At 34.7% G+C, this 12,870-nt stretch overlaps 1 protein-coding gene across 1 annotated transcript; it reads right to left on the reverse strand.

Moving 5' to 3' along the window:
- Positions 1-737: 737 nt before the first annotated feature.
- On the reverse strand, positions 738-11,654 carry LOC136803948 (E3 ubiquitin-protein ligase SH3RF1-like). The gene is made up of 12 exons (XM_067060674.1): positions 11,110-11,654; positions 7,682-7,752; positions 6,994-7,108; positions 6,527-6,637; positions 5,598-5,693; positions 4,626-4,982; positions 4,128-4,498; positions 3,453-3,681; positions 3,113-3,207; positions 2,849-2,942; positions 2,190-2,254; positions 738-1,966 (listed from the first exon to the last, which is right to left on the reverse strand). The coding sequence occupies exons 1-12, from the start codon at positions 11,464-11,466 to the stop codon at positions 1,798-1,800; spliced, it is 2,130 nt and encodes a 709-aa protein (XP_066916775.1). The 5' UTR covers positions 11,467-11,654; the 3' UTR covers positions 738-1,797.
- Between the last annotated feature and the right edge of the window lie 1,216 nt (positions 11,655-12,870).

Raw genomic sequence — 12,870 nt, forward strand, 5'->3', positions numbered from 1 at the left:
GTGCAAAATTTGTGCGAGTAAGGACTTCGGAAGCAAAAACAAACTACCTTAAGGGAAGAAATTTTCGCGAGAAGAAATTTTTAGACTCTGGGCCTTCATGCCCTTGGGCCTCTTGTTTGTTTACACCTTGTGTTTTTATATAACAATCGCTGTTATCTTTTTAACGTTAACATAGAAAAGGGCGGAGTAATTAAATCACATTTTGATTAATATTAATCTTACCCTCCCTGCTCGCATTGGAAAGAGATTTCACGATCGTTAATTTCAGGAGGTTCGAGGAACTAACTCAATCACTTTTTACTATAGGACTTTAGCTGAGTTGAAGGACCTCCCCTTTAATCAACTTTTTGATTGAATATGACTCGGAATTTTAAAAAGTTAATTGAAATACCAGTAGTTTTATAATATGGTGGTGAGTTAGTAATCCAATTCATGTCTATGTTTTGTCTGAAAAACCAAAGTTTAGAACTCACAGTGCCACGTGTAGATTTATCTTCCAAAGCTGACAAACAGAGATTTCAAGATTTGTCAGGTTTTATTTAGCTTGATGGAACATTGATTTGATTTGATTGGAACAAAAGTTTCCAATTCGGCGAACTGGATATTGTCCCATAACAGCTAAAACTTCATATCTTCATTAGAATTGAGACAAATATAAATTTCATAATATAGATATATCTATAGAGGTTTGTGAATCAAACTAGGCAGTGATTGGATTAATTCTAAATGATGACAAATTTTGTTTCAATTCTTAGCTATTCTTCCATTTAAAAAAGTAGCTTTTTAAAAGATTCCTAGACCATATAAAAAACTATGTAGCTGATTCATTTATATACTATACATTTTAAACTCTATTCTTATCTTCATATTTACAAAAAAGGTATCATTATGATAATTGGTATATTTTCTAACATAAAAAGGTAGGGACCCAAAGATACAATCTCAGAGAATGTATGTTACTAGGCTATTCGTAACCAACCTCCCATTTGAGACAGTATCCTAGAGTATCCCTAAAACGGCTGAAAAAAAGATGTTCTTTTTCTGTCAAAATTGCGAATTAGGATTAAGGCTCTGCAAACATACACTGACCAAAATACACGTGTAAGGGCCAGCTTACACAGTGTATTCCTAAAACTAAGGAAGTCTTCGTTGTAGTTTGCAAGGGGCCTTTAGTCATAAGCTCGCGACCTGAATTCCCAAAAGATCAAGTTAGGGAAATGAACTGAAAAGCGCGTTAAAAACTCGCTTGAAACGCGAATAAGAGAAAATATATAAAAAATACCATGGAGAAAAAAAAAAGACTTCTCCTAAATAAAATGGTTGCTGCCAGCGTAAAATGCTGAAAAATGTCATATGTATAATAGGTTTTCCAGTTAACAGAAATATTTTAAAAAGAAGAAAGATTATCTCAAAATATATATTTTTCAACCAATTCAGCTGAAATTCAGATGAAATTTTGGCTTAGTATTTTTTTTTTTTACTTTGGAATAGAAAAGATAATAGCCAGACATTAAAATGTAATTCACGTTTGAAATTTAATGACTCTATCAAGAATTGTCAAACAAGTGGTTTAATAACGACTTCCCAAAAAGCCTCATTTAAATGCATACCTCAGATCTGCCCCATCTATCATTTTCTATTCCAGGTGAATTATATATTCGACAAAAGAAAATTATAACAAACACAACTCATAGAGTTGAAAAATAGCTCTTTAAAAACTGTAAGCCCAATTCATTTTCGATTTTTTTAAATTAAGAATTCTTGAACGATACACTCGCCTCTCGCTTTGAAACTTCATCAATTTGGTATGACAAATGTTGACGGAAATACCCCGGTTGTTCCAGTTCTCTGCGACTTTCCGGTGTACCATCCATCGATGTGTTTCTTGGTGACAAAGATGAGATCACCGACACGTAGGGAGAGTTCATTCTCGTGAAGGGCTGGGTAGGTTGCTATTGCACGGAATCTGAAGTAAAAAGAAAAACAAATGTTTAATTATAAAACTGAGCAGAAGTAACTATTTGGTAACAGCGACTACATGGGAATGCTAATTAGAATAAAGTGAGTTGGACATATAATGGACAGATAGTGTAGACTTTAAAATTTGAATAAAGACTGTTATTGACTCCAGTGAAAAAGATCTCGCAAAAACAGTCCGAGATTATTCGAAAAAGAATTATTAGACTTACTTTTCAATACTAGTGCTTGGTACTGAAGTATTAATAACAGAGTCGTTTGTTCTGGTTGACAATGCCTGTAGATAAAGGAAGAAAACGGGTCAAAATTAAACGATCAAAAACCTCTAGAATGAACAAAATTGGAGATCAAAGGAAAATCATGTCTGATGGAAAAATATCTCCTCCCGGAAGCGGATGTCAAGCAAAGAAAACATAAAAATGAATAATGAGCAGGAATAATTAGATCGAATAAGAGCCATTATAGACACTACTTCTTAGTCATAAGGATTAACTTTGATTGGATATGAAAGCAATAAAACTGATCAGACTGTTATAATACGCTATTAGGGTAATGAGATTTTAAATGAAAATCAGATCCACTATTACAGAAAATGGCTCTGTGTTTCCGTTTAGAATGCAATACGTGATTCCGTACAACTATTTAGAGAGAATAAGAACTGTCAAATTTATTCTCCCATCTTTTGTGAATTTCAAAGGCGCATTTAACTTCCCTAAGAAACTCTGAGCCTTCCTAAAAGGCCTCTTTCAAGCAATTGGATTTGGAATTCCTTTACTTTTCTTTTACCCAACATAGCCTGGTTAGTGGTTGGATTTCGAGTCTGATTCCTGATACAATTAAAAAGTTAGACTTTTGAAAAGGGAATACTCACAGTTTGAGGAATGAGTGGTGAAGGTGTATAAGGTGGTGGTGGCTCAGCTGGCACGTTGGGACTGGGGCGAGCAATCGGTCCCGGCATGGAAGAGCTGTAAAAAATGAAGTTAAAGGAAGTTGACACCTTTGTTCATCCATCTTTGAAAGTAAGCATAGAGATAGAAAACAAATAGGAAACATACTTAAAAATCTGGGTTGAAGCTGGTATTTGCTATTTAAGCTGATTTATATTACAAAATCCAAAAGATGCATTTACACTTACTGGTAATAGGAGGGTGGTTGTTGTGGTGTGGTGGGCGCGGGAAGCGTTTGGCGTTTGGTTTTGTTTTTCTTGAAAATCTTCATGAAACCTGACATCTATAAAAACAACAAAGAGATAACGGCTTATTGAATGAGGTGACAAGATGGCGATACGTTACAGTAATTTGTAACAGCTCGTTATTTACAAGTGATTTTGAATCATGCAACCTATTTTGTTTATAGACTGTCCCCTTTGTTTCAAACGGACACGACAAAAAAAGTACGGTTCTGACTGATTTTAATCTTGAACCAAGAAGCCTTTATGTCATCAATAGAATATTAGAGATGATCTTAAATCTTACCCCACTAGTTTTCGGGCTGCTGTTTTCTCCGTACGCGGAAATCGATGATGAAGTAGCACCATTACTATTACTGCTGCTATCTTCACCCACATCCATTCGCGTAGGCGGAAAATTGAAAGCTGGACCACTGGAAGCAGGTACATTTGGAGAAGAAGGGTTTGACCCATATCCAATCACCGCTCTGGAAGGGTGAGTACCAATACTGCGTAGCATCTGTTGACTGACTTGACTAAAGAAAAAGGAGACAGAGAGGTAGGATTAATTGATAAATATACTCGGGTTTCACGGAAAAACAGGATTACGCTAGACTCGTAACATTGTCGCCAACGAAGCAGACATCGGAGTAGACTTATTAATCTCCTTATTTTGAAGAAAATTCAATTTTCATTTCTTAGTTGTAAGATAGAAAGAGGGAAGAGGTGGCGACTTTAACAATGTGTTAGCTTCATTTTGCCACCTTGTTCAACGAGATATGATAATCTATTACATCCGGACTTGAAGACGATTACATTGACTTGGATGAAAAGAAAGTTTAGCCACAGACGAGGATTAAGGAGGAGTGATTATTCAAAAATAGGTTCCATAACAGCTTGAGATGGGAAAATATGTTTTTTTTCCGTGGAGAATATAAAAACAAACTGTAATATTGTATTATAAAAGTATTATAAAACATACCTGCTAGGCTTAACGTAGTTTCCAGGGAAAACACCACATTGTTGCGAGCGCACGTGAACTCCCTTGAACCATCCATCAAGGTGCTTTTCAATAACAGAGTATTGATCTCCTTGGATCAAAGCTAGCTCGTCATCTCTAGCTGGGGAATACGTGAAAAGGGCAGTGTGCATTTCTCCGGTACCGATTGCATTGGGAATGCTATTGGAAGGTGATGTCGATAAGGAACGGGTGATTCCCTCAGTTGCTCTTGGAATACTTGTCGTCATAGATACTGTAGGTGTTAAGCCTGAAGAAGTGTTGATTCCCAGCCTCTCGTCAGAGCGCCGTAAAGCGCGCGATAATAAAACAGTACTTGCCAAGGTTCTGGGTACCTGTTACATAAAAGAAAAGACAAGTTAATAATGTCTTGTTAAGCTAAATAAACTATCGCACACCTTGGGGTAAGTATCGGGGACAATATTTTTGACAAAAATAATCAAATAATCATAAAATCTTTACCGATTGTTGGCATTCATAGTTTACGCGTCTTCCTTGAGACATTGCCCTCGTCCGTTCTTGAGGTTCAAAATCTTCACTCAAATTCAATGCCCTTCGTGATTGACGCAGTTGCTCGTCGGGGTTCTCAACGTGGATCGTGTGTCGTTTTGTGACCGGATCGTTAGAGGTGCTCGCACCACGATCACGCCTCACGCAAGAGGACTGGGCATTAGGTTCAGAGGTGGACGCAGCTTTTTGGCGGGAAACTCGTCGACCACGTGACGTCTTTTTACGTGATGATTCATTCTCTTCATCAGAGCTGCTCGTAGCTGAGCTACTTTGATCACCGGACATAATCTCTTTAGCCGCTTTGTTGAGCTAACGGGGATAAAGAAAATAATGGTTTTATTTTCAGGTAATACGTGAGAGTAATAACTTCTAGTGGTCGTTTTGGCGCTCAAAGTAACGTTCTCAATAATGAGATTTGTGCAAATAAGCTTCGAAGGGCTTAATGTACATCAGTGACGTTCTTGCAAGAGAAAAGCTCCTCTTCAACTCTTAGAATTATCCCTTCTTAAAGAATAGGGGGTATTAAGAACTGAAAACAACAAAAGCAGGGACTTTTTATATTAAATAAATCTGTTATCGTCAAGTAGGCATGGAAACTTGATTAGTGCTAATCAAATTCTGATGAAAGCCTAAACAACCTTGTTTGAAGTATGCTTTATGAAAGGTTCAAAGTGGAAAAACACGACATGAGACTGATTCGAAATCTAACGCACGAGATTTCGTGAATGTGTCATTTATTAAGCAACAAAAGAGGTTGTAACAAGCTAAACTAATTCAGTTTGTATAAACATTCTCTAGTATGCTCAAACTTTCATCTCAGGATCTTTGATCGAAAACTGAAGGTTTGTTTGTAGTCCTTGTGCTACGATCATACTTGAATCCCATTACACGGTCTTTTGCTTAGACTAAGGATTTCTAACATACCTGGACGAAATTAACTGGAAAGATGCCATATTGTCCGCCTAAAATACCACCGAACCAATTATTATCGACCTTCTTGATAACACCAATTATATCACCCTATAAAAAGAGAGGGAAATGATAGTCAATAATTATAAGGGTTCATGAAAGAAAAGAGAGAAGAGATTAGTGTTTCAAATCGAAAGTGAATACACTAAATAAAAAAGATTAGCAGAGCAATCATTTAAATATTTCAAGAACGCTTTCAAATATCGCTTTGTTGTTGCAAACTGAAACCTGAAATTGGCAGATTTTCTGGCAAATAAGACTGTTATAAAATATTTGAAATCGAAAGAAGGCCCAATAGAATACAGTACGTACAGTACACACTTATTTAATGTCATAGATATCAATGAAAATTGGACATAGCTTCATTTTGAAGCGATAACCCCACAAATATTCAAGATGAGGTAGAAAAAAATGTGGACATAGTAGTAATTTGAAGAAATTTGATTTACGAGTATCGTTTTCAATGCCAAAATTCTTATCACGACCGTCATCAACTCGTTTTAATTACGAAATGACAGTTTCCATGGGTTCGACTCTTGAAAATGATGAAATACACGCAACAGAGCATACTCATGTTCGTATTTAAAATAAAGTTTCTCTAGTTTTTAGAGCAGAATCGAAATTTTTAGGTCTTGACATTTTGTCGATTTCCTCTTTTTAAAGGTATTTTTGTACAAATTCGAAATCTGATTTTTGATTCTGTTCGTCTGGCTTGGTATTCAACTTACATTCTCATTCCAAATTTGTGCATTTTTTGTAACCAATGTCTATTTATTTTCTTAAAACGTGCTGTAACTTAACACCATGAGAAAAGGGGTTTTTATCCAAACAAAAACAACACAAAAATAATCATCAAAATAACGATGACGGTAAAAGTAACATACCTCACGAAATGAGATGAGCTCAGGTTCCTCCTTGTTTTCATAACTATATAAAGCCTTGGCAAAAGGATTCTCCACTTTTGTATCTTCTATTTTTGGCAAAGGCACCAGTGTCTATTAATAAAATAAAATTAGGGGTCAGATGATGTAACGATCAGATCAATATGTTTTTTAAACCCAAAGTAGACAAGTTCAAAACGCAATATACAAAGTATTACATTAGTGGAAAAACACAATATTCTTTCATGCATAGTCTGTTTCGATATTCTCAAAATTCGCGGTTTCAATAGAGAACTTTAATTACTCCAAATTACAATATTTGTAAAGAGGTTTCTCTCAAAATTATACAAATGAGGTTTCGGCGCTATGGTTTCAACTTCATAACGTACACAACGCGGATCATCAAAAATACAAATAAAGCCGTATAAATGACAAGAACCAATAACTTTAAAACAAGTTTAAAAAGTTACCTCTAGAAAGTTTTTGGGTATGGATCCACGCTTATTACCGAGGAATCCTTCATACCAATTAGTATCGATTTCGTGTGCCAAAGAGATAACATCTCCTTTCTTAAACGGTAGATCTCTATAAAAATACGACACAAATCAGTTTACCAAATTACTTAGAATTTGATTCCAATTTTCAACTTGATTTTTGCAACTGACAAATTTTGAATTTTTGGCTTTTACAAAAAGATCAGTTTTTTCACTAATTGCAAAATTTAGCCTTTTGATTTGTAACGGGGAAAATTATGATAACTTTTCGCACTAAATGTTCAGTTCGACCTGACGTGTCAGAATTTATGACCAACATCACAATAAATAGGTCGTTGAAAAGACACCGAGTGCCTAACGGTCGTTCTAAACTTTTGTATTATATATGTAATATTGATGAAGGCTTCGAACGTTACAAACTTGAACACTAAGAGGTTTTAACACCTATAAAGGACCTATAAGTTTTCATAATCCATTTTTTTGAACAAGAAATATTATAAAGCTTAACCATCAAGAAGCTGCTAATGAAGTGTTGGTTACACAACCCCGTTAAAGATTCAAAAAATTTGGTAGGGATCTATGATGGAGTATCTCCTATATGGAAAGGTCAATCAAAATGAGGTAAGGTATGAGCTCTCCCGTGGAGGTTTTTTTTGGCACTTACCCTTCTTCGTTGGAAATGAAATTATGCAATCCGCGAGCGCACGGCTGATTGATTTGAGCTTGATATTTGCTCTGCAAAGAAAAGAAAAGAGACAAAATTAAAGTCATTACGTTCAAAATATGAAAACAAGATTAATGAAATGCAAAAAATGTCAAATGAAATTAATAAGATCCTCTTTTTTGTTTTCTGTTCACGATGTTGAAACAGTGAAAGCCCGTTTGCTAAGGAAATCATTATATTCAAGAAATACTTGAGTAACAAAATTTTTTTTTAATATTTGGTAAAAACACCATTATAACGACGGATATTCAAGGCTCATTTAAAGGGAAGTCTGAAGTACTGAAAGCCCACTCACTGAAAGTTGGAAATTGATACTGTGTGAAAATCGGTCAACTTTTAATATAAAGGCTTTTGAACTAAGCCCACTTCTAGTGGGTATAATATATCTACAAGAGCTATCAACCTTTTTTTTAAACAAGGTTCAAACTTGACATCTATCAAAAGGGGATATCTTTTGAAGTTTCAAAACATGATTAATGAGAAACTGTTGGAAATCTTTAAAAAATATTTCAAAATGTACAAAAAATATCCTTTGTAGGAGGGACTTCTCCGACTTAAAAATCAAGTTTTCACAGTTTGGAATAGAAAATTACAAACAACTTTTTTGAAATGTAAGCTGATTTGAGGTAAAAAAAACCTTCCTTAAGTCCAAGATATGTACATAAAACGAAACAATATTTATCATCAAGAGAGGTTTTTGGGAAAAATGAATGCTCGTGTCAAACAGTTATATCACAAGTTAGTTACAAGCAGCTACAGATAGAATTTCAAAGCTCGATCGCAAACATGAAAATACCTTCAAAAAGCTGTTTTCCTGTCAACAATACAAACACATCAAGAAATGCTTGTGACAAGAAAAGGGATGAGAAGTAATTAAACAATATCAACATGCTTTCCTGAAAAACGTTCTGCAATGTTGAAAAGAAGAAACAGGAAACGTCACATACACACACTCCGTTATAAATTCGTGTATTGTTATAAAGGTCTTTTGTTTTCAAGAAACGTTATATACATACTAAGATTCAACGCCTGTAGACTAGGTATCAAAATCAACAATTTTTGAAAAAAACACCTCTTTGAGAAGACTGTAAGTTTCCTGTGATGATAATTAGGAATACTAAAGGGTGCAAAATTAAAAGATGGTGGAGTTTAAGATTACAGTAGGTGGTTTCTGACGGTCAGTTTTGAATGGTTTATTATTCTAATAAGAAATTAAAGCCTTCCCAATGATGAAATTGATGAGAGCTGATGAAAAACTCTGATAATTCATTATTTACCTATAAATTTTACATGAGCTTTTGTCAAAAAGAAAATTTGAGAGAAGGTGCCAATTGGTACCATCTGAAGATTGTAAACAATGAAAAGAAAATGTAAATGAAGAAAATTTTCTATTTCAAATGTAAATTTATCTCATATGAATTGAATTTTTTTCAAATATTATCTTTGATCAAAAGGAGATGAAATTTTTAAATAAAGATAATGAGAAACTCAACCAAAAAGATGAACTAAATTTCAAAATTTGTATGCCTAGTGTACAAAAATAACCATCTGCCTTATATTCAACTTTTTTTCAAGAGAACATCCGATATATATATCAGAGACTATGGAACCCTTCTTACCAATGTTATCCTCCTTTAACAATCTTCATTTACTGGATCAATTTTTGTCAAATTTTCTCCCATCTTTTAAGGGCATAATTTAATGACAGAAAATAGTTGTAACTTAGCTGTATACGCTATTTCTTTTTATATTTTTTTCCCTACTGTTATAATAACTAAATTTCTGAATTAGTTTTAAAAATTAAAAGAAATTATGAGTTTTCCCTAGCTCATTTTCAACCCCCCTTAATTCACAAAAAATTATCGTTTTTTTCTCAAATTAGGTCCTTTTTTATGCGTCTTAGGACATGAGCTCCAAAAGTCAAGGTGTATTTACCCATCTAGCACACAAAGCTTTTATTCTAACTAAGTTGATTAATTTTGGCCACATTCAAAAATATAAAATTTGGAACATTTTTACAAATATCAAATCTTTGCATTTTTCGAAAATTATATACTGTACAGTAGCAGGTCCTTTTGAAAAATCTGAAATCTAAATCTAAAAAACCAACAGACATTTTTTTATATGAAAATCGAAATCACAAAATGCACTTATTGTGAAATTTTGTCATAACCATAGAAATCAAAGGAAAAAGAGTAAAACATCAAGCAGAACTGGTAGTGCAATCTCCTAAACAGCTATTATTGGACCATTCCAGAATTTGTCTGTAACAGGGAGGCGGACGACATGGCATTTCCGAGGGCAAAAGTTTTCAAAATTTCCAAGGCGAGAGAAGAAAATGTATGAATTTCCAAGGCAATTGAATTTCTGTTTGGTATTTAAAAGAGTGGAATTTCCAACACATTTTGCAAAAGCACATAGATTTTCATCAGAATTTCCAACCATCACTGGAAAAAAAATATTTCTGAGGCTAGAAAAAATTTAAAAATGTATGTCGTCTCCAGTCGATTCCGAAAATTTTCTGGAATGGCCCATTCACTGTCATTTGTGTGCATGCAAAGCTAGGCTGGTTAAAAGGGATCTACTGGAGAAGAACTGAGTAAGGCAGCAAAGGCTACACCTGCACGTACATCGACAATCTTGTGCTTTAAAAGGATGGATGTATTCTAGGATTCCAAACAGTTAGTCACACTAGCGTCCCGCCAAAATGCGTATCAAAGATTAATGCTGCGAAAGCGCTATATCTTTTACTTAACTCTCAAGCAAAAATATGCGCCGCAAAACTTCTAAAGGGATTCGTGAAAAAATAACCCGGCGCTTTTTAATTAAATTAACATTTTCAAAAATTTTGAGAAATTGCCTAAAATTTGAGTCATAGATGAAAAATTTTGAGCCAAGCCAACCTCGAAAACTAATTTGAAGATCAACTTCCCAAGAAAAAGATCTACGGGGGAGGCGGAACCCACCTAGATCCGCGCACCACCGGATAGGCTATCTCCCGGAAATTTTGCCGGACCTCAAACAATGACCCATTTACATGTGCGGAATTATTTTTACTTTAGCGTATAAACAAGGCATTAAAAATCGAAGCGCTGTCTCGGGAATTGAATGACAAATTTTGGTTGGTTGATTTTGGCTGTTGCACGTTTTATTTTGTTTCCAACTTTCAAGTTTTAATTAATATTGTCTTGCAAACTTGATTCAGGTAACTCTCATCCTTGTTGTTGAAATGTATCCTGTAGATGACTGATGTTGTTTTTTCTGAAAGCTTAATTTCCTAGTGTGACTAACTGCCAAAGGCCAGTCTCAAGCAGTCAACTAACTTAGACGTCTAAGTTGTCTAGACAAAGCAAAAAGATTATATATACCTTAGCAGAGATTCTTTTAACTGCGTCTTTTGGTTTTGGGTTCTCATGTTTTGGTACACTTGGAATCTCATCTTGTCCCTCAGTAAGTTTATCGCTACAACCTCTTAATTTATTGTTTGTATTTTTCAAAGTTTCTAATATCCTCAATAATAACATATTCTTTGGTAATTCATCAATGTTTGTATTCCTAAAATCGCTCTTGCATTCTGGGCAATGTAAATGTCCTTTATTTTCCACAATAATATTCAAGCATTTCGTACAAAATGTGTGTTGACAGGGTAGCACTTTGCTCTTTTCGTCGAGTCTTTCCAAGCAATAAGCACACTGTAGTAAGTCTTTCAATTTCTGACCATCCATATCGTTTTAAAAAGTACAACGACACCAATAAATTTAATACAACATTTATGCCAACATTTGAGGATTAGTTAAAAAATGAATCAGGTAAAAATAAAACTTTATACTATGAACTAAAGGCGCTCTCTGTTATAAAAAGTGAACCTTCAATGTTGTCCCTCACAGTTAACTGGCCTTTATGTTTACAACTTAGCTTTCATTTAAAATACACATCTTTAATATACATAATGCTCACACTCACTATAAAAAGATATTCCGTGCCGTGGTGGTGAAAACTGAGACCTTCGTTTTAGGATGTGAGTCCAGGGTTAATAAAGAGGCCTGTTTTGATTTATTGATTGTTCTAATGTTTTGTGACGTCATGAGTTTTGCGAAAGATTTTATTTTGAAAGTGGGTTATAAAAACCATTTTCCCGTGCGAAAATACTGAGTCGTTTTTGAGAGTTTCCTAATGCTAATATGCTTCTCATTATCGAGGTGGTAACGCTCTCAAAAATAGTGATGACCTCAATCGTCCTCTTTTCAATCAATCTTTTTTACAACTTATCCAACTCCGACGCAAATTTTTTTTCCGTAAGCGGGCCAAGCCCTGATTTAGCGGCCCAAGACCTGGGAAACTTTGCGACTTTTGAGACTTGCTTTTTTGCCATGATTTTAGAATTTATAGTGGCCCCAGACCTGACTTATCGGCCTAAAAAGTTCTAAATAACTAGTAGAACACATTCATTAGAAGATCATCAATTTGAAGTACTTTTCCATGGGGCCTCTTTTTCCAAAAAAGCAAGTCTCAAAAATCGCAAAGTTCCGCAGGTCTTGGGCCGGTAATTCAGGTGCACACCCTGCTACTGCGCGGGTCTAAAGTAGGACAGACTGGGAGCTTTATATTGTGTTTTGGTTCTTCACTTGAAATATAATATAGTACCTGTTAATCTCCATAAAACCGAGACTGGAATTTTACATAATAGCGTCAGCAAAAGTAAGAAAATGTTTTCCTAACTTCGATATAACTTTAATCGAGAAATAGAATACTGCCATAGTAATAAAATAATTTCTAATTTTAGGGGGGGGTTGTTTTATTAGCAAAGATAAGTCAATACCCATAACAGTCGTATCGAGAACGAAGTCCTTTGTGTTTTTCGTGCGAATGACGAATCGGAAAAATTGATGTTTATGTTTCTCAGTTAGTTCTATTAATAAGTCATTCTGTTATCCAGTCGAGGGAGGGTTTATTTGACCTTACTCTTGCTGTGCTTTAAAACTTTTTCTAATCATCTACTGACAAAATATGATTTTTGCGTGTGAATGTATTGACAGTCAATCTGCGAGTTCAAAGAATATAATAAGTCTTTACTGCGTTGTGTCGATTCGGAGTCGATTAATCGGTTATCTATATTTAGAATCTTTTTA

Source organism: Clytia hemisphaerica, unplaced genomic scaffold (assembly GCF_902728285.1).
Source record: "Clytia hemisphaerica strain Z4C2 unplaced genomic scaffold, Clytia hemisphaerica genome assembly, whole genome shotgun sequence".
NCBI classification, from domain to species: domain Eukaryota; kingdom Metazoa; phylum Cnidaria; class Hydrozoa; order Leptothecata; family Clytiidae; genus Clytia; species Clytia hemisphaerica.

Bases quoted from the DNA above. Each gene is read 5' to 3' on its own strand.
- LOC136803948 (XM_067060674.1), bottom strand. From the start codon at position 11,466: ATGGATGGTCAGAAATTGAAAGACTTACTACAGTGTGCTTATTGCTTG. The intron at 3,682-4,127 runs GTATGTTTTATA...CTTTTTCTTTAG, and splicing joins AACTACGTTAAGCCTAGCAG to TCAAGTCAGTCAACAGATGC. The intron at 2,943-3,112 runs GTAAGTGTAAAT...CATTTTTTACAG, and splicing joins CAACCACCCTCCTATTACCA to CTCTTCCATGCCGGGACCGA.